Raw genomic sequence first — 22,902 nt, 5'->3', positions numbered from 1 at the left:
TACTAAAAACAAAATTATTTTTAAGATATGTAAATAAAATTGGTGGATTCCTATTAACAACTGAATTTGAAAAAAATTACAAAGAAGTAAAGTGAAAAAAGTAAGAAAATACGAGATAATAAAATAAAAAAGCAGACATTCTTGAATGATTGTGAACTTATCCTAGTTAAAATACAGTATTACAAGAAATCACTTATCCTAGGATGTGAAGAAGCAATAATCCATAAATCTATCTCTCTCAGAAGTCTTTCATTCAAATTTTCTGTTATATAAAAAAACAGGTATCACATTTATAAGCTTATGAACAATATAATCAAACTGTCTTCTACAAATGGATAGAACTGCATAGTGTGGTTCAAAGGTAATGGTTGAGGGACGGAGATTGTAAGGCGATATACGGAGGTTGAAAAGTTTTCTATGTTTATTAATGTAAATAATTAAATTCTTTATATACAGCTGCTCAACCGTCAATACATTCAATTCATTAAAAATGCTGTCACTTGGAAATCGTTTAGGTTTGCCCAAAATGGCCTTTTGGATGGTGAATATCTTATTGAAGTGAATCGAATAAGATGCACCCCAAATTTTTATACCATACTGGAGATGAGATTGAATGTAGGCAAAATAAACCAATTTTGAAACGGCTATGTTACTCAACCTGCTGATATTTTAAAATGTGTCTATCCAGTGCTTGAGTTTATTACAAAGCTTATCTATGTGAATATCCCATCGCAAATGCTGATCAACTATAACGCCTAGATATTTAAAATAATGTTCTCTCTTCAATTTAGATCAGCCACAGCTATTGTTCGAGATTGAAAAAGAAAGTTTAAATCATGAATAAGAATGTGGTCTAGATCAAGTGGTTAGCCAACCATATTGGGAGAGAAGTTGAAGTTTGAAGTTTTTCGGTTTATCTTTTGATAGTTTGACACCTAGAAGGTCATGAAGACGCTTTTATTAGAATTAAGTGTGAGAATGTGCTCATCTAACCAGGTCTTAACAGTCTTCAATCCCGACTCTGCAGTTTTCTTCACCTCCTCCCAAGACGGTCCGGTGAATACTAAAGCGGTAGCCTCCGCAAAAGCGAGTGTCACACAGTTTTTCAATTCAAGTTTGATTAAATCATTAATATATAGAAGAAAGAGAATCGGAGATAAAACAGTTCCTTGAGGAAGACCGTGATCATTTAACTGTTTAAAACTAGTTTCATTTTCTATAGTAAGGATTTGGTATCTATTTGTTAAATATCTGCCAAATAATTTGAGGGGTATACTTCGTATGCCAATCTTTTCTATCTTTTTTAGTAATAAAATCATATGGTTTCTTTACAGTCGAGTATGTTTCCTAGTTCCGAATTTGGAATAGAAAAACTGGTATAAAAACCAAAGACCTTAAAGAGATAAGGTCTGCATCTTTAAGGTCTTTGATAAAAACCGCCTTTTAGCGCTCCAGATGGAAGTTTTGTCAACTACAATCAAGAAATTCCTGATTCGAAACTTGTAAACTAGGTTATGTTTATAGAATGCATGAAGTAATGTCAGCACAAGCAGGTAATGTTTTCTGTTTCTTAATATTATTCTTTTCTAGATTATTATTTAAAAAAAAAAGTGTACCGAACAGCCTTGAGGTTTGCGCACTCAGCAACAGACGAAGGGAAAATCCCATCCCAGGTTTTCAAATGTTGCAACGCACACAGCAGACTTCCACAACCGTCTGTCTGCATATGTCTGCTCACGTCTGACTGTTGTTGTGTGCGTTGGCCTTTACGAATAAATTAGCTATATAGAATGATTCATTAGTTTCACACTTGAACCACCAATTATTGTCATTGAGTAGAAGTGGATATTACCATAGAGACAAAATAGCTCAAAATACCTATGGGAAAAATGAAATGAGGAGAGGAGACTCCTCTTCTCCATGGTGACTCATCAAGATGGGATGATTCCCGATGGCGTTTTACACTTGGAGAACACTATTTTTTTATTCATAACTGATTCAATTATTATTTATTACACAGGCAGTTTAGTGGGTATTCATCTAGCGTTGAGAGTGACTATGCCAGAAACCCATGACAGTGACGAGTGCCCTACAAGGATATGTTTCCGTACGACAGTGTTAAATGCTTTCTGCATGGTTGGCTCTCAGTTCAGGGATTGGGAGTCGCACAGAAGGTGCGCTTGGATTGTTAAGCTCATATTTATGCGTAAATGATTTTTGTCTCAGTCATTCAATTTCAGCTGTTTTACATCCATGAAATCAAGCCGGTAAACAGCTAATTGTAGAACAAATAAACATATGATTCACATTACAGCATACTATACTGTAATAATCAATCAATAGTTTATTATTTTCCTTCATACAATACATACATGAATGTCTATATATTACATAAATACAATTGACAATAATTAACAAAATAAGTTAAAAGTAAAATAGTATTATTATTAAATACGGAAAGTCCCTGAAAATGTTAAAAACCTGAGCGCAGGGGCCGAGTGTTACTAAAAACAAAATTATTTTTAAGATATGTAAATAAAATTGGTGGATTCCTATTAACAACTGAATTTGAAAAAAATTACAAAGAAGTAAAGTGAAAAAAGTAAGAAAATACGAGATAATAAAATAAAAAAGCAGACATTCTTGAATGATTGTGAACTTATCCTAGTTAAAATACAGTATTACAAGAAATCACTTATCCTAGGATGTGAAGAAGCAATAATCCATAAATCTATCTCTCTCAGAAGTCTTTCATTCAAATTTTCTGTTATATAAAAAAACAGGTATCACATTTATAAGCTTATGAACAATATAATCAAACTGTCTTCTACAAATGGATAGAACTGCATAGTGTGGTTCAAAGGTAATGGTTGAGGGACGGAGATTGTAAGGCGATATACGGAGGTTGAAAAGTTTTCTATGTTTATTAATGTAAATAATTAAATTCTTTATATACAGCTGCTCAACCGTCAATACATTCAATTCATTAAAAATGCTGTCACTTGGAAATCGTTTAGGTTTGCCCAAAATGGCCTTTTGGATGGTGAATATCTTATTGAAGTGAATCGAATAAGATGCACCCCAAATTTTTATACCATACTGGAGATGAGATTGAATGTAGGCAAAATAAACCAATTTTGAAACGGCTATGTTACTCAACCTGCTGATATTTTAAAATGTGTCTATCCAGTGCTTGAGTTTATTACAAAGCTTATCTATGTGAATATCCCATCGCAAATGCTGATCAACTATAACGCCTAGATATTTAAAATAATGTTCTCTCTTCAATTTAGATCAGCCACAGCTATTGTTCGAGATTGAAAAAGAAAGTTTAAATCATGAATAAGAATGTGGTCTAGATCAAGTGGTTAGCCAACCATATTGGGAGAGAAGTTGAAGTTTGAAGTTTTTCGGTTTATCTTTTGATAGTTTGACACCTAGAAGGTCATGAAGACGCTTTTATTAGAATTAAGTGTGAGAATGTGCTCATCTAACCAGGTCTTAACAGTCTTCAATCCCGACTCTGCAGTTTTCTTCACCTCCTCCCAAGACGGTCCGGTGAATACTAAAGCGGTAGCCTCCGCAAAAGCGAGTGTCACACAGTTTTTCAATTCAAGTTTGATTAAATCATTAATATATAGAAGAAAGAGAATCGGAGATAAAACAGTTCCTTGAGGAAGACCGTGATCATTTAACTGTTTAAAACTAGTTTCATTTTCTATAGTAAGGATTTGGTATCTATTTGTTAAATATCTGCCAAATAATTTGAGGGGTATACTTCGTATGCCAATCTTTTCTATCTTTTTTAGTAATAAAATCATATGGTTTCTTTACAGTCGAGTATGTTTCCTAGTTCCGAATTTGGAATAGAAAAACTGGTATAAAAACCAAAGACCTTAAAGAGATAAGGTCTGCATCTTTAAGGTCTTTGATAAAAACCGTCTTTTAGCGCTCCAGATGGAAGTTTTGTCAACTACAATCAAGAAATTCCTGATTCGAAACTTGTAAACTAGGTTATGTTTATAGAATGCTTGAAGTAATGTCAGCACAAGCAGGTAATGTTTTCTGTTTCTTAATATTATTCTTTTCTAGATTATTATGTCAAAAATAGTGTAAGTTACTTGGACGTGAATGTCTTTTGCAGTGCTCGAATGAAATTCTAGTCTCAGCTAACGACTCGACTAGAAACACCATTCTCTCATGCAAAAAGCCCCTTCCCGTCCTTGTGACTCAAGATACTATTTCCGTCCTTAATTTATGAAAATAGGCATGAGATAGCAAAAATGCTATCTTTTCTCTATGATCTAACTGTTCAGATAGCAAACTCCGCCACGCCATCCAATAAAGAAGCCAACATTCTATTTGATGCTATTCTTTTCTTAACAACAAATGACTGACTGACTGACCTCATAAACGGCTTCCTGAGTGAGTTGCTCGTTGGGCATGACCAGTAGGAGTCCCTCCAGGTAGTCAGGTGCAATCTGGTTGAACAACACCTGGATGTACAGCTGGCTGTCCAGGCGCAGAGGGAAGTGCCACACTGACCGGCAGAAGATCAGGTAGAAGATCTGCACAAAATTGAAACATTTAAAGTTAATTGGACTGATTTATGTGAAAAAGTGAGGGTTTTAGACAACACATCTTTATTCAATTATTTCGGTAAATTAGCATAATATACATTCGAGATGAATATTATGATGGAAACTATAATAATAGAGGTGTCTCAACTCCATTTCCAAAATAATCACCAAACTACGAGTATTTATTTTATTTATTGCATATTGTTACTTTATATGGTACTTTATTATATGTTACTTTAGATAATTCTTTATATGATACTTTATATGTTACGCCTAACATGGATGGCACTAGTGCTTAGGGATATGAGACAACTACAACTAACGCCAGAGACGACCCAAGATCGCAATCACTGGCGACTAAGATCCAGGAGAGCCGACCCCAAATAATGGGAAAAAGGCAAGGGAGACGAATAATAATAATAATAATAATAATAATAATAATAATAATAATAATAATAATAATATAATAATAATAATATATTGTTACTTTATATTCAAATATTGCAGTATATATATTAGGTAGGTGAACATATTAAAGGAATAAATCAATCAAATTCATTAGCCCAGGCTAAAACTACTAGAGTTTGTTTTTCAAGTGTAACTTAGAGAATAGTTGAATTAGTTTAAGCTATTGATCATACACGAACCGTCACAAAATAAGATAAGATAATTCTGATGAAAAATATTAGAATCACAGTGATATTCTGTATTTATTAAATAAAGTATTTATTTTCATGATCTCATCAGGTCGTCTCAGATTGGATAATGTAGAAACCATTTGGACTGTGAGCTTATTAATCCTTTCCCGATATCATTTGACATCAAATATGATGTGAGAATCCTACCACAAAATGATTGAAAAATATAACAGTAGAATATGATAACTTCAAACATACTATCACCTATTTTGCTATAATTCTCACTCACCTATTCATTCTATCACTTGATCTACATGCATAAAAACCTTTCTCTGATATACTGATATAATTTAATGATAAAGACATAGAATTTGATTTGAGTACCACAAAATGATTGAAAAAGTAGCAGTAAAATATGATAATTACTAAAGGCATCAGCTACATGTGTTTTGAGGACCACAAAATGATTAGAAAAGTTAACAGTTAAATATATGATAATTTCAAACAAACAATTAGCATTTATCCGGCACTCACCTGATTATTCTTGTGCAACTCAGTGGTGACGTCCAGTATGTACTCTTCGCGTGCCAGCGGCATGGTGAAGGCGTCACCCTCGACGATGCAGTACAACGAGAACTCGTCCATCTCTCGGGGGTCGTGCACGTTGATGAGCGCGCACATCTCGTGTATGACGTCATCGACAACTGTTGTCGACTTGGTGTTGATGACGGTTTCGCTGCCGCCGGGCAGTCGATACATCTGCCGCTTCGAGTTGCGACCTGCGCTCACTGCCGTCACCTCCTCAACGCTGGGCACGTTCTTGCGGCCGCCATAGCGCAGCGTTTTGCGCAGGTTCTGCAGGCAGACATTCGCTGTACCTGCACAAACATAGCACATATACAATTGAATTGAATTGAACAAAATAACACTATTAAAAATAAATAGAAAATACATTCTTCTGCTAAAATTATACAATAATAGCTTATGGAACAACGGAAGTAATATTATATTAAAATGCACATAGAAAAAATCTAGATCGTTGTCAATTACTTATTAATCAGCCGTTGTAGCACAAATTAGGAGGAATACATAAATCGAATTGCACCCTATCAATGGTATAGTTCTATGGTGGAATACTATTTTCGTCATAGTACCAGTGGAATTATAATGATAATTTTCAAGATTCAATATTATTTTGATATCCAGTAAACCACCTTACCTATATTGAATTCTGTCTAGCACCAACATAATAGAATGGTACCTATGACAAGTGCCCTGGGTACAATTTAATGACCAGCAAGCACACAATAAGATTTATATCCAATTTCGATGACAAAGTCAGTTCAATGCTAAAACATACTATTCTAATATTGGGGTTTAATCACATCACTTTAAACGAACGAACGATTTCATTTTTGTGAGTAATCTCATGCTTATGTAGAAAATTCCCAATTTTAGTTCATGATCAATTTCAACTCGGAATAATGTGTAAATTGGAAATTAAGACAACAAAGCTATTGGATAGTTTAAATAAAATAATCATAGTGATTGCCGCGTTTTCAGGCAATTGACCGTTGAATCTTACCACCGCATTATATTTCATGTCAATAGATGAATTTACGATTATGAACAGACAGATCTTTATTACTCCATAAATACAGTAATATAGTATCATCACTCATTTCTGAAATTGACAATATATTACTAGTAAGGGATAAGCATAGTTTCACATTTCTGATTCAAGTTGAAACTTTATATCACACTACATCACGCTTCATGAATATTTCACACATACTTACTTACTTACTTACGAAGCGCTACAGCCCTGCGTGGACCTTGGCCTTCTCAACAATTCGCCTCCATTCATCTCTCTGATTAGCCAGTCTCTTCCAGTTCCTCACTCCTAGGCACGCTACATCTTTTTCTACATCCTGCAGCCAACGAGTTCTCGGGCGACCTCTTTTCCTCATTCCTTCCATTCTTCCAACAAGCATCTGCCTCTGCATCCTGTTGTTCTCCTTTCTTTGAAAATGTCCCAGCCAGCTGATTCTTCTAGACTTTATGAATCGTACTTTTTTCCCCCCGCAGAATGTTATTTATCTTTGTATTGCTTCTGATTCTCCACTCTCCATTTTCGCATATGGGGCCATGAATTCTTCTATTTATTTTTCTTTCGAAAATCCTCAATTCGTTCATATTTTGGGAGTTGATAAACCAAGCTTCACAGCCGTACGTCACTACCGGTCTTATAAGTGTTTGATATAGTTTTACTTTCGTGCATCTTGATATTAGTCTAGACTTCATTAAACTTCTATTTGCAAAGTAAGCTCTGTTACCTTGATAAGTTCTCTTTTTAATTTCCTGACTCAGGTTATTGCTTACATTCAGTTCAGTTCCATTAAGGTGTGCCGAGCACTCCTTTTAATTCAGGCCTTTTCCCAAGTTATAATAGTAAATTTAATACGCAATAGACTAGAGCCATTATTGTAAGTGAGTTAGCGAAATAAATTATTTTCTCTCTCTATTATGAACGGCCATGACTTCGAGTTTCCCATGATAGATATTTTAAAAATTGTGGCTCCGAGTCGTCGAGGAATGTAGATTATGGAATTATCTCTAAAACTTAGCCTTCCTGTCGCCACATAGAGTGCGATAAGTTGGAAAACAGCAAGCATTGAAATTATAACAAACTACCGATTTTGCAGTTACTATTTGGTCCAAAGGCTCTAGAAGCCACGCGACGATTGGTCAAATTGATTCCCTTTGCCCAATAGGAGACCTGTTTCTAAATACAGTAGTGGGGATTCCCCAGTCGAGATACCAGATTACGTTTCGGAGGACACTTTTGCTAGGAGCACTACGAGAGTAAAGATGTAGTCATTATGTTTCGCCCTTTTTGGGCAAGTTTATAAGTTTATATAATTAGTTAATGTAGGAGCTAGTTTTATTTTTATTAAAGTTTAGATTTACTAGTAGTGCCATGTCCTGAAAGGTTTAATTGTGTTTCTTCTTCATGTACGAATAATTGTTTCTTCAAATAACCGCTAAGGTACGTAAAATAAGGTTAAAATATAATTTAGGGAAATTAATTAATTGAAACTTCAATCAAAAGATTTTATCAACAAAGCCTGTTATTTTTCAAGTTAATAATATTGATTGAGAATAATCCTTTTGATTTTATTAGTGATGGAAGATACTTATAAATTTTTTCTAAAGAAGTATAGAAAGTTTTCAGTTACGTTACATTTGAGTTATTGTTTCTGGAGATATATTATCGTAGAGTATTGCTGAAAGTCAGGAAGATAGCATTTAAATTGGAATGAAATTTTTAAGATTATGTTCATATTGAGTTTATGACATTTTATAAATTTATATTTGTATTATATTTGATTTTATTTGATTTTATTCATTTTATATTATATTTGATTTCGCAAACCAAACGAAAAATATCATATAAGTTAGCATCATTTCAATCTGAATTATTCCTTTTCTAAGAGTATTATATCAATTTATATAAAAGTTAACATCATAATTAATGAAGTATTCATTTTCTAAAAGCATTATATTAATTTATTACGGGTGTTTTCATAAATGTTGCATTGTATATTAATGACACTCTGGCAAGTAAATTTGTTTTAAATCTGTTAAATTTTGAGAATGAAATCAGAACGTCAAGATAAAATCTAAATTGAATAACAGAATAAACTCCTGTTTTAGCTTTTGATGAATTGTAGGAAGAGTTAGAAATTAATGCTGTAATACATTTATTTACAGCGGTTCATGTGTGTCCCAAACCAACTTCTTGTACTACCACCCCTTTGGTTCCGCAACTTTATGTAACACCGCTTCAAGACACCCGTTCAGACGACAGGTAAAGGGACGTAAGAGGACGTCGCCGTCAAGCCAAATTCAACCGGTAAAAGTTCACCGCCAAAAACAAGGTACTGTAACCCCGACGATAAAGCAACGTACAGACCAACGAAAGTGCAGTGTAGTGAAACAAAGGTTCATTCGAGAATGTCAATCAAAAGTGGGGATTCAAAATTATTATGAAATGGGTTATATGGGTTACTATCGACGAAACTTGGGTTCAACGGGCTTTTCTTTCTTGAGTAATTTCATGTTGAAATTAATTTGTTATTTTATGACTGATATTGTTTGGTTTTGTGACGTTTTGCTATCTAAACGAAGGATAGTAATGCGCCCCCGAATCAGATGAAGAATGTCAACAAAGTAACATGAAATTGTTGTTTCTGTTGTTCGATTTTAGTTGCCAATGTTTATTGAAGCTGTTTGTATTTTTCAATTATTTCAAATTGTAGTGTTATTCTATAGTATAAACCTATTAAATCAGGCATGGCAAGATTAATTGAAGTTTTCTTGACTCTAGCCCGTTCACCTGCATGAATTAGGTATAGACTCAGGTATTTTCTAGATGTGTCGGCCTATTTCTAAATTCTAAATTTTATTCAAAATTATCTTTTTTATCATCTTTTACAAGGTAAAGGCACAAAGGTAAGAAAAACTCTCTACACTTCCAAATTTATACTCCATATTTCAAACATAGCCATTCCCAAGAATCTTCATCACATACAGGTACTAATAAGAAATGGAGGAGGAGGAAACCATTGTTGAAACTATGATATAAAACTTAAGGGCCCAGCAAATAGCCTTACCTATCCTACAGGTACCTATATCTTATCTAATATTATAACTATTCTATGTAATATATTATCTTTCATAGTTCTCTAAGATAAAGATACAAATATATGTAGGATCGTACATCGCTCTTTGTGTGGCCGGGCTCTTAATCAAATGATTGTTCTAAACAGTGATTATTTGAAACTGACCATGGAAAGCTCGTCGCTTGTCGTAGGCGGCCGTCTCCAAATACTTGAGCAGGAATGGCCTGAGCGTGTCCGAGCACGTGAAGTATGCGGCCACTATGCTCAGCAGCCTCCAGCCTCGCTGGCAGCTCTCGTTCTTGTTGCTTGTCGTCTGCTTCATCAGCTGACAGTACACTTCGTCTCTCAGTGGCTCGTGTTTGTGACAATGCTGCAAAACATAATATCTATATTGATCAACTACGAACCAAACAACCAGTTATTTTATTATATTATTCAACTATGAACCACTCATTAAAAATACCCTATCCTAGTTAAGGTTGAAAAATTTGGTCATCTCTCAGGTACATTCTTGTGGCAATGCTGCAAAAACGAACATAATATTCGAACAATCTGATCATCTTTCACAAGGTTTGTGCTTGTGACAATGCTGTAATGACAATTCATATTGATCAACTGCAAACAACTTATTAAGAAACCCGATTCTAGGTATTTTCTATTCATCCCTCATAAATTACTAAATAAATCAATAAACTGTACAATATACACTGTAATAATGAATATTCTACAAAATTAAAAACAATATAAACATTTTGGTACCCTTTTATTAAAAACTTTAAAATAAAAGGGTACTAAAAGTTTTTATATTGTTTTTATTTGAATCAAGTAGCCCATATAAGCGAAGTGATTTTAACATTAGGAACTACGAGTGCCTTTGCATCTCCCCAAAAACACAAGCATGAAGAAGGAGGGTACAAGAGATATGGATGTACAATACGCTCGTCTCTCAGCAGGTTTGTGCTTATTTTAATACTGAAAAAATTCATATTGATCAACTATAAATAGCCATTTAAAATACACTATCATAGATATGGATGAACTATATGCAGCGGCTCATGCTTTAGATAATGCCGGAAAAATAGGAAGTCGAATGAATAGATAATTATGGTAGGAGAATTAAAAAAATGCGAAACGGGCTATTACGATAGTGTGGAATGTCGATATTTTCTCGTAATTTTGATGGATCTTTGGATGATAGGCTACTGATATAAAAATACCGACATAATGAATAGACAAAAATAGACGTTGGAATAATACAAAAATATCTAGATATAAATTGGAATAATACGCACCATGAGAATAGTGTAGACGCATTTGACCTCGGTGAGGTCGGGAGTGGTGGGCAGGTCGCCCATATATCTCATGGCACACTCAAAGCATTCTATGGCCAGCTGATTCAGTTCCGAGTCCAGCTTCAGCAGAGACTCGTTGATTGGCGCTGGCGAGTATTTTACAAGATCAACCTGAAAATGAAAATAATTAGAATACAACATGAGTACCTGAGCTATGAAAATAAGACTACAGAATTCATTACCTACAATGAATAGTCTTATTTACTTATTCAGTTCAGTCTTAATCATCTTAGCTATCACACCTTTGCAAAAATTAATTATATGAGTGTTGAAAAAATACTGAATTATTGTGACTTATTCTCTATAATATAGTTTCTGTTAGTTACTTATTAATAAGTTATCGGTTGATAATTAGACATCTTGGGGGACCGGACTCCCCAAATGTATATTATTACATTTTGATGACTGTATAATTGTTTGATCTAATATTGATCATGAAATTGAAGCATGTGGTTCTAGCTCAACCCACACTGACAATGATGCCATGAGCTTTGTGGCACAAGTTATGTGTGACTAAAACTATCCAGGTATTTATTTGATTATGGAACAATATTCTTCAACATCTTTGATAGTAGAGTTGAATTTAATAATAATCTTCAACATCTTGATAGTAATGTTGAATTTAATGGTAACTATAGATATTTTATATAGTGTTTTATTTAATATTCATTTGATGATTACCTGCTCTTTCCAAGTCCAGTCTCCACCTTTTTTATGACTCTGAACCACTTTCAGGGAGCCGTTAATTTGTCCATCGGGAGTTTTTAACATCTCAAACCTGCAAAAAATAAGAATGTTCAAGATTGAAAAGAGATAAAATCTTCTATTTAAAATTGATGAGATCACTGAATATTTCAAGAATAGATGAGAGTTGTTTATTCAAATTAATTTATAGGAACTTTAAACAGATTCATGAAAAGATAAAGAATGAAAATACATCTAATAAGAAGTATAAGCTACTACTGAGGTTGGAAGTATTTTGATTTGATGTTTAAACACTTTTAGCACTTAGAGTGAACAATGGAAAATATTCAAAAATATATTCATATCATGTGTAGGAAAAAGACTCCAAAAATAAATTATTGATTGTTTCAAAATACAGCTGAACATAATAACAATGAGCTCGACATTTAAAACATTATCATTTTTATTATTATTACTTCCAAGTTTAGGAAAAAAAAATCTATAAGAATCTTGAAACAAGTTGAGTTGAAAATATTTTCAAATATAAATTTTTTTATCAACATTAATTAACATTACTTGAATTCAAATTTTAAACGTAAGAAAACATGAATAACATAATTCTTTTCAATTTTCATGTTTGTTTAGTAATCATATTTCTAAAGTATTATACTTTTTGAATATTAATCAAACTTACTTAATAACATAATACAAAATTGAAGAATCGATTGTCTATGTAGTCCACTCAAGCTTTGATTAAGAGAAGATTCACAAATAGGATAGTATCAAGATAAGATGAAATTCACACACAAATAATGATTTTTCCAGATTTCATGCACTTGCCAAACAATTGCATGTACTAGCTTCTAATGGAGACATAACAAAAAATTATCAATTCTACAACACTTATTCGAACAATCTTTTTCAAATGAACGGTCAGATCACAACAACTCAAATCGTAGAAATCAAAAATTGAAAATTCAAACTAACTCTAATCGTAGTTTATGCAAATTACTGTACAGTTTATGATAGAATAAACGAAAACATCACTGACTGAACGCTGCTTTGAGAATGAAAGAGAATGCGCCCGAGCTAAAAAGTTTCCATTTTGTTGGTTCATGATGCATACGACTAGTAATTAGAGCATGCTAGAGATATGGTGAGATTCACTTTAAACTGGCAGCATTCCTTATGTACAACACAAACGCTCTCTATTCAACCAATGCTGACAGTTTGCAGCAATGAGCGCAACATGATTTGTACATGTTAATGCGAAACACACTCGTCAAAGCATGACAATTAGTCTTCAACAAATTAAGATGGCAGTGAAATTATTAATCTACTAGTCGATTATGATCTGTAACAATTTTCCTATTGAGAATGTTCATCTATGATAACATCAGTATTTGAGATACTTTCACGGGTTTAATTAAAAAATAATGTTCAACTATTCAAACCAAATTCAAGGCTGACAAGATTAAAGATTAATGAAGTGCTTTTTCATTTATAAAAATGGAAAATAAATTACAGTATTTAGCTTGATTTCAACATTACAAAGAACAATAAAATACTTGAAATTTTCGAGTCTTCATGTGCTAAATAACATAATTTCAATTCTTCAATAACATCTTGCTTTCAAGGAAAATGTCAATTTCTTAATCATAATGAATTCCATTCACCTATACATTTTTCAAGTTATAATGTTCAAAATCTCTAACGTTCAAATCTAGTAATAGAGTACTGTTGAAAAATTTTATCGTAGAAAAAATTGTTCCTTATTGGATTTATTTGCTCATATAATTTGGTAGAATTTATTCTAAACAATAGCCTGCGATTCATGGAAGAATAAAGAGTGAAATACATGCATGATAAATACAGTAGATCAAAGGGAAATTGAGTAACACTACCTATGTTTTCTGCTTCTCCTACATAATGATGATTACGATGATGATGATCACTATCATGATAAATAATAATTATTATTGATCAATCATAGCAACTCCGAAAGTAATGTCGAAATATTATTACTAATCACTAAAAGGCGAAGAATTCGTGACACGGACGTATTTCCGGTTAGAGCGATTCGTCAGTGAGATTAGCGGAACCAGATTAGAATAGTCATCATTCATCTCAACCAAGATTGAATCAGCTACCTACGGTGAGATTCACTTCATACCATCAGCAATGATAGAATGGGAAGCGTTGGTGTTATTTATGTGGAAAGCTGACAGTTCAAAGGAACATCACTATACAGAATATGCAGAAAACACTAGAGAAAATAATTTGTACCTAGTTGAATTAAATGTTTCAAAAAAATATTCAGACGAATGAATAAAATTATGAATGGATGGTAAACATGAATGAAAAATAAACTATGAATTGGGAAATATGAATAAGTTTAGAAAATAGCTTACGACATAGATTTGTATATGGATTATGAGCGAAAATGACATTTTTTACTCACTTTTCTGGACTCTGCCGGAAATGGTTGATTGCAAACTGCAGTAATGAATGTTTACCATCATCAGACACCTAAAATAAATTATAAAATTCAATTACCAATAAATTAAAAAATGAATTACGGTACGGTAACTAACATACTTTTATACAACTTTTTCCCAGATCGATCTAAATAGTAGTCAGTTTTTAAATATGCAGCAGCAGTTCAGCATATTTATAGATTTTGAACCAATTATTATTATTAGATATTTCTTACAAAGTAGACGCAGGCTACTTATTATATTATTATCATTGCTCTATTAATAATACGAATTGATTTTTAAATAAAAATATAAATCTCAGTACCCTTTTAAATTATTTTGTCACAACATGTTTCGGACATTAATGCCATTTTCAAGTGATTCGAAAATAAAAAAAATATTGCTGAAAGATTCTCATAATATATTTTTATTTATATCAAAAGTAGCCCCAAAGAAAAGAGAATTGATGTTTCTATACAATTTGTTGATTCAGACAACATTACTTTACTAGAAATTGTGTTCAGTGTGATATAGATAGAAACTATTTAGAACAAATAAAATAAACTGCTATGAAAATTTTATTTTCTGGTGTGGAATTTGTGATAGCCTATTATGTTTGCTTTGAATTAAATTTTCAATGTTATTTTAAAATCAAATGAATTATTACTATCATTGTAGAGCTGCTATAAAACAAATACGATATGCTTGTAATAAATTGTATTTTAATTGAATGTCATTTTCATAATGATTAATACTTACGACTGGTTGTTGATGTTGAGGAGGGTTGGCTGGCATTATCAGTCTCATGTCCGGCTGCCATCCTATGGAGGAAAACAATAAATTCACTTGAACTCAACGAAATAATTAAAACACAAGTTAATATTTTTACTTTATTAAAACACAATGCTACATTATTAGAAAAGAGTAACTGATTGATATATTCTACAATAAAACATTTCCTTTTTCGGAAAACTCATCCCTCATTCGCTCATTGTATGCAAATCAAAATAAAATTTCCTAATAGACTGCTGAAAGAGAAATATTGGAATATTCTATTTCAGTTCATATTCAATTTCAAAACATAATCAGATTAACTTAGCTTCAGCAAATTGCTAAAAGTAGGTCATTCAGATCGAATTAGGCTACTAAGAATAGTTTTTCTAATGTTTATCAGTATGGAAATCATCACCAAAAAATTAATAATTCTATTGTTGCTCTTTGTTCATAATATATTCTATCAAAGAGGCCACAGAGAATCTCGCAGTAATCGTTTGTTAAAACAGCTTGTTGTAATTTTCGATTGCTTTGCTCATTTATTATATAAATAACAATAATATGCTCCCATATATTGTATATAAATAAATAAATATCTAACAAGAAACAGGCTTGAACAATTACATGTTCCAAAATTACAAATAATTATATGGAACTCACCTTTATGGTCGACTGGTCTTGTTCTTTCCTCCTATAAAAAACAATAAATTAATTATTCAACTGCGAAGATGGAAGTCTAATTATTAAACAATGAAAATCTAGATGCATACAGAAAAGAAGACAAATTGATTGATATTTATTTACAAACCATAACTTGCATAAAAACCTGTTGTATTACCGGTACTTAATATAATGTAGAATAATTAGTATAGGTACTCTTGAAAAAGTAAAATTGAAAGAATTTTAATATTTACATGATACTTCTATTCAAAAAATAAAAAATACAGGAAATACATTCATTCATCATACATTTGAAATAAAATAATTTGCCACAGCTAGCAAAGCAAACTGGAGCGCTAGCTAAGAGTTCATTTATAAAAATTGAAAAGAAATATATTATAAACATTGTGAGGAAGGGAAACAAAAAATCTTATTCCGCAAAATTAATAACGGAAGATAATAAAAGAAAGAATGTGACTCATTAACAAAAGAGAAAACGTCATAGAAAAATCTGGTGTGGCGCACTCACACAACTTTCCTTGCCGTTATGAAAATTTATCACCTGACGCTAGTGTTCACGCGCATCTCAAGTCTACTATTCAAAGATCCAAACCAGCTGGTGACAGGACAATAACGCTGGAGACACACGAAGTCTGCTATATCTTCATAGTGAATGATTTAATAGAATCAACAGTTTGCAATTGAAATAATAACATTTTCTCGAATTTCGAGCTTATTTTAAATTTTAGGTGAAAATGTTACTGAACATTAATTGTAGAGATTTTCATGCTCAATCTTTTCCACTTAATTTTTTTGTTTGGAATATATCTGAAGCCTGATAATTGGGAATTTAAAATTGCTCCTGAATCTAAAAAGCGGTGCTCCTGAAATTTTTACAGATATGGGACTTGTGGCAGTCGATAGAGCTTATCAATAACTTTTTTAGGTATGAATTTGATCAAAATCGTTGGAGCCGTTTTCGAGAAAATCACGAAAACCCCTATTTTTGACAACATTTTCGCCATTTTAGCCGCCATCTTGAATTGCATTTGATCGAAATTGTTTGTGTCGGATCCTTATAGTGTAAGGACCTTAAGTTCCAAATTTCAAGTCATTCCGTTGATTGGGAGATGAGATATCGTGTACACAGACGCACATACACACACAAACACACACATACACACACATACAGACCAATACCCAAAAACCACTTTTTTGGACTCAGGGGACCTTGAAACGTATAGAAATTTAGAAATTGGGGTACCTTAATTTTTTTCGGAAAGCAATACTTTCCTTACCCATGGTAATAGGGCAAGGAAAGTAAAAAGTAACTCTGCATGAGTTATCTATTATATAATTAAATCAATTTATATGCTGCGCTAAGGTGTGATAATGAATTTTTCTTTTCTAACATTGATAGCTTCTATTCAGAGCGATTGAACGCATAGAGATAGAGTATCGATAAGGTGTTGTCCGAAATAATATTTTAGAATTGATTCGAGAAATCAGTCAAAAAATCTATATGAAGTAATACAGATAAACTACCAATTCTGGCTGACGGCATGTGCCATGCCAATTGAATTTTTGTTATTGCTTTGGAATTGTAATTGTGCTTTTTGTTATGAGTATCAATAAATTCTTTATCTATCTATCTTTAACTCTACATGATTACACCAAAGATGAGGAAGATCCGGATAAGAAACACTCCTGTAGAGATGACCCATTTTTTCAGTAATTCAAACATACAAATAATCGACCAATAGGAACCAAGTATCTAATAATTCAACTTTCCTCCCTCTACAATATTACTGAAGAACTACCTACATAAATTTTCATATAATACAGACCCCAAATAGAAATGGACAATAATGTAATGAATTGATCATCGAAATTGTTGATCCTCTGAACTTGTACTGCTTATCCTTCTCAGGACATTTCATTGAAAGTTATAGTACTGAATTAATCATGAAATTATTGGAAATTCTATTTTCAAATTATTATTTTTTTATTTTTCCTATTAAGGACATTTCAATAAAAGTTATCGTAGCGTACTAAATTTATCATGAAATTATTTTTGAAATTGTTATCCTCAAAATCTTTTCAATGGTTATCTTTCCTTGTGAGGTGATGTCAATGGCAGTTACTCACAATTCTGGCTTGATGCAAGTCTCGGTTGATGGTGGTGTTAGCGGTGCCGATCGATTCCCTCGTGAACGAGCTCAACATCGACTGAATTTGGCGCGCTTTGTTGGTGTAGAGCGGGAAGTGCTCACCAGAGCTCAGCACCAGCTGGAGAGTTCCGCCACCCTTGCTTACGCCCACGTCTGCTATTTCGTCCAACCTGCGAATCGAAAATGAAATATAAATTAGTCAATTTTGTTTTCAGATTGAAATGATTTTTCTTCATATGCTTCATTAAAGAATCACTAATCACCTGCATATAAACATTGTTTTTAAACCTTTTTTTAATTATTTTATCTCTTTCAAGGATTACATGTGAGAGCACAATGATGATATCCTATAATTATTGCTCTCTTGACTCATTAAAGACTATAATTGCAAATAGGGAATTAATGTAAAACATTCACAAAATGTTTTTCAATCATCCCAATCGATCACAGTGAGCGATCACAGTAACTGTAAAAAAATTAAGAATAACAATCAATCAGTCCCAATTTACAGCCCAATCATAGCTTTTTGATTAATTGAGCACGCTGAACACAGTGACAATATGGTGGCGTCAACTAGACCTTGATGAAATTCGGTTGGTGAAATTCGACCTATTCCGTATTTTTTGGGGGGGGGGAATCCGTGTGTAGTGTGCTTTAAAAAAGTGTTATCGCTTTTTTGTTTCATAGTGCTTCATTCTAAGCATATTTTTCAAAATGCTAAAAGAGGTAAAGCGGTAAAACAACCATTTATTCCCAATAATTTCACATTATTCATATTCTTTTAAAGGCAGGAAAACTTCCACTAAAAGAGTGACTGTTCGTGGTTGGTTACTTATAGTTAGAAAAGTATGAGTAGGGAACGGAAAGAGAAGAAAGAGGACTGAGAGACAATTCTTAATAGTATTTGTTGGAAGTTTACAAATTATTAATAATTTTGAAGTTCAGCTTACCCAATAGAATGAATGACTCTAAGATGGTTGGACTCATGTCTGACTAGCCGCAATCCTAAGTGGCCCACTGCAATCAGCTCTACATCTGGGTAGTGGTTGCCTCCCTGACAAAATTAAAAAACACAATTAAAAACAGATGAATAATTATGAAAATAGACATTTAACAACTGTAATTGAATCTCAATTGAAAATGTCAACTTTTGAATAAATTGTTGAAGATGTTTTCCTATAGTATTTATCACATTAATTGATAACTGGTGAATAAATGATCAACTTACATTAACAGGGAACATTCTTGAGAAGTAAGTCAGCCAATGACGTGCCATATCCACGACAGCTCTCTTTGTACTGGCCTTGTGCTGGGTGGAATGCATGTTAGCTGCCGTTACATGGAACCTTTCTAACAACTGAAAGAAAAATAGAAACACGAATAAATTACTTCGAAATCTATAGAAAAATCTTAAAGAAAGAATATTGTATTGAATAACCAACCATAAATTCTGAATAGTGACTTGTCATTTGAGATCTTCTTGAACAAAGTGTGTTTTACTAAATGTCAATAGGTAATTCAGTGATAAAGTACATATTCAATATCATCAGGTTTATCATCTTCCTCTTAATACAATTTTATTTTAGTCTCATGAATACATATTTATTCTGAAGCTTGGTCCAGACATAATTTTCATCAATTATCAATCAAAATGAAGCAGACAAGAGGCTGCTTGTGGAACGTGAAGGAAGATCGAAATTCATCAGTCTGTTTGACAGTTTGGCTTACTAATAGCTTCTACAAGAAACAAAGCGAATATCTTATTCGTTGTCATATTTTTGCTAAGGCTGGCCACACACCAATTAGTCAAGACAAGACTAGTCACGTTTAGTCACAATACTTCACATTGATGCTTATGACGCAACTTACACTGATTAGTCATTGCAATTAGACATGACTCCATAAGCAACTATGTGAAGTATTGTGACTAAGCGTGACTATATAGTCTTGTCTTGACTAATCGGTGTGTGACCAGCCTTAGGCTTTTTGACCGACTATAAAAGAGAACATAAAGGAATATATCAAATATCTTATTTAAATTTGATATCCTTCTCAAAAGGTACTCTTTTTCTGATCTTTAATAGTCGTATAATATGATTTTTATTCATCATATACATATGCTATATTGATTGAATACAAAATTAACTACTGAACAAACAAAAGTACAACTACTAAGATGTGTGTCTATTAAGACATTGTTAGAGAATATTGGTGATATTGTAGCCTACCTGAATCATTTCAGTTCTCTCCTCCTTGTTTATCCTGGGCGTTTGTTTGTTGAGGACATCACCCACCACCTGACAGAAGACTAGATGCAGAACCAAGGGACTTGACACGGTTTCTTTCGGCGAGAACACCTGCAATTCACACAAAATGAAGAGAACAAATGAAATATATTATTCAGGAGAGGAAGGACACGGGTTGTTCAAAAAATTTTCTAATACTGGATTAAGTAAATTAGATGATCGCAAATAGAACATCTCAGCAGTAGTCTATCTGTGTTGTTGTGGAGGTAATATTGTGGTAAATATCCATATAAAACTAAAGTCAAAACCACAGATTTATCAAAACATTTGGAGATATTAGTTTCAAATTGTTTTAATAAATCAGTAGTGGCTTTGACAATTTCAAGTTGTTTTTATCTAATCTCAGTATCCACATATCAAGATTTTGCTTAAAACTTTTTATGTACCAGATTAACTGACATGAAATTCGAATAGAAAATAAATTGAATTCTGTATATCAATATGTATAATAATCAGATATAGAATTTAATGAAAAAATGGTAGAATCAATATGAAGAAAGGTAAAAATACAAAAATATAGACCATAATTATTTTAAGAAATGTGACAGATAGTGTTAATATTTATTCCTATTACACCGTAGTCTTGGAAATGTATGATATAAAGGGAGAAGCGACTGTGACCTAGCTCCTTCTTTAAATAATAAAAGAGGCAATACAGTTCAGTTATTAAAAAAATCTCATTTCAAAAGAATGCAAAAAGGTGGTGCACTAGATCATCAGATTCAACTCAGTTGAGCAGAATTAAACTTTCTTATTCATTCTACGTTGAAAGTTGATAGATTAAAGTGAGAACTGACCTCTTTCCTAACGTTCAACTTCCACGAGACTCGATTGTAAGTGAAGTAAGCCGCAGATGGGTTGGGGTGCATCTTGGTCGAGAGGTTGGCTTCCGGCGGACCCGTCACAGTTGGCAGAGGCTCAACTGCTGGTGTCAGAAATTCTGACGATTCCTCCACTATGAGCCATACAAATAAAATTGATTATCAACAAATAAAATAGATAACAGTTTCTGAACGTATTACCTAAGGAGTTGCATGTTTTGATTGGAAAGTAAATTTTTTACTCACAAATAAAATAGATAACAGTTTTTGAATGTATTACATTTAGGAATCAGTAAGTTTTGAATGTAAATAAAATATTTATAGCTAGCTGTACGCATCCTTTTATGCTCAATCACTTATACAGGTATACTAATAGATCTAGAGGTTGAATTAATATTCTAATTTACATAATATAGTAATTGAATTTAATCCAGTTGATACACTTAACTTACACTCAACATGGTCGGAGTGGTTTGACATGGAGCCGCCAAACATTCCATCGCCGTACAAATCTCTGGTAACTGGTTGTATTGGAGCCGGTGGAGGTGGATTACTAGTTGAAAACAAAACATAATAATATGAAAAAATGGAAGGATTCAATGATAATTAGCTCTGAGATATTGTGAGGTACTGGATGTGGGAAAAAGGCTCATACAAACTGAAACATGAAATTATGATACAGTTCACCGTACTATTCACAACTAAAAAATAAAACAGTGTCTTTTTCCTCCATATAATTTTCCACAAAACTTTCAATTTTCATTGTAACAATTTAGACACTGATAAAAATGAATTTTCAATACAACAAGTTTGATAGTAAAGCCATAGAGACTTCAAGCTATATTAGTGACTTCACTAATTAAACAAATTTAATCAAGGGTGTTGTATCCATTCTTCCAGTGTTGAATGTAACACGTCATTTTATATAGAGGAAAAGTACTAGCTTGACAGTCAATTTCCTTGGTTTAAGCTTTATGGGAAATTGTAGAAAACAATTGATCGCCATTCGCCACTATCATAAAGTTAAACAGAAGTTTCGTGTATACGTTTCAGCTATGAAATAGTTTATACTTGTGTAAAGTTTTCTTGTGTTCAATTTTCCCTTTTCCTTTTTATTTCATTCCTTATTTAAATTTTCGTTATTTTCCCTTTTTTTATCAATTCTCTATCAAAATCTGATGTGTATTTCTTATTTTCTTTTTACACTTTGAATTTGTTTCCTTTCATCTTATACTTAAAATCTTTGAAGTGTCATATTTATTTCGTCCAAGTTTATTTATCTTTTGTAACTAGTTTTTTTTTGTAACTGGACACCCGCCGAAAAACCTTCGGGTTTGGCAGGATCCTCAATTGTTTTGAATTGCGAATAAAAATTTTGATTTAATTTATTCAATTAATATTTATACAAACATTCATTTTGTGGTTACCTGTGAGAATAGAAACTGCTCGACCTGGAGGGAGGTGTCATCTGGTGAGGGGTGACTGGGGGAGGAGGGGGTCTCCACCCCGGACTCGGACTGTTCTTCTCCATTCTATCCACCTGCAACTTGAACAAAAACATTCCACCCACTAGCTTACTAATGTATTTCATTTCAGGTCATCAATCAATTCCTATTACACATCAAACGATATTTTAGGTCTTGTCACTCGATGATTCTCTCGATCGAATTCATTTACAAAGTGCAGTATATACCTTAAAATGATGTTATGACATTCTTTGATTTCCAAGCTAAAGTTGACAGAGTTAATTTTTA

At 32.8% G+C, this 22,902-nt stretch overlaps 1 protein-coding gene across 1 annotated transcript in view; it reads right to left on the bottom strand.

The window, feature by feature from the left end:
- LOC111050683 (unconventional myosin-XV) overlaps positions 1 to 22,902 on the bottom strand; it is a 122,253-nt gene that overhangs the window by 4,989 nt on the left and 94,362 nt on the right. The window contains exons 27-41 of the mRNA XM_039435088.1: positions 22,576 to 22,694; positions 21,601 to 21,701; positions 21,125 to 21,282; positions 20,250 to 20,378; positions 19,250 to 19,378; positions 18,972 to 19,075; positions 17,999 to 18,191; positions 15,851 to 15,881; positions 15,176 to 15,237; positions 14,401 to 14,468; positions 11,937 to 12,033; positions 11,196 to 11,366; positions 10,069 to 10,273; positions 5,753 to 6,096; positions 4,407 to 4,568 (exon numbers count right to left, since the gene is read on the bottom strand). Of these exons, the coding sequence (XP_039291022.1) occupies positions 4,407 to 4,568; positions 5,753 to 6,096; positions 10,069 to 10,273; positions 11,196 to 11,366; positions 11,937 to 12,033; positions 14,401 to 14,468; positions 15,176 to 15,237; positions 15,851 to 15,881; positions 17,999 to 18,191; positions 18,972 to 19,075; positions 19,250 to 19,378; positions 20,250 to 20,378; positions 21,125 to 21,282; positions 21,601 to 21,701; positions 22,576 to 22,694 (2,073 nt within the window). The remainder of the gene's footprint in view (positions 1 to 4,406; positions 4,569 to 5,752; positions 6,097 to 10,068; positions 10,274 to 11,195; positions 11,367 to 11,936; positions 12,034 to 14,400; positions 14,469 to 15,175; positions 15,238 to 15,850; positions 15,882 to 17,998; positions 18,192 to 18,971; positions 19,076 to 19,249; positions 19,379 to 20,249; positions 20,379 to 21,124; positions 21,283 to 21,600; positions 21,702 to 22,575; positions 22,695 to 22,902) is intronic.

Source organism: Nilaparvata lugens, chromosome 8, assembly GCF_014356525.2.
Source record: "Nilaparvata lugens isolate BPH chromosome 8, ASM1435652v1, whole genome shotgun sequence".
Lineage (NCBI taxonomy): Eukaryota > Metazoa > Arthropoda > Insecta > Hemiptera > Delphacidae > Nilaparvata > Nilaparvata lugens.
The sequence above is the reverse complement of the archived record's forward strand: the minus strand, read 5'-3'. Positions and strand labels throughout refer to the sequence as shown.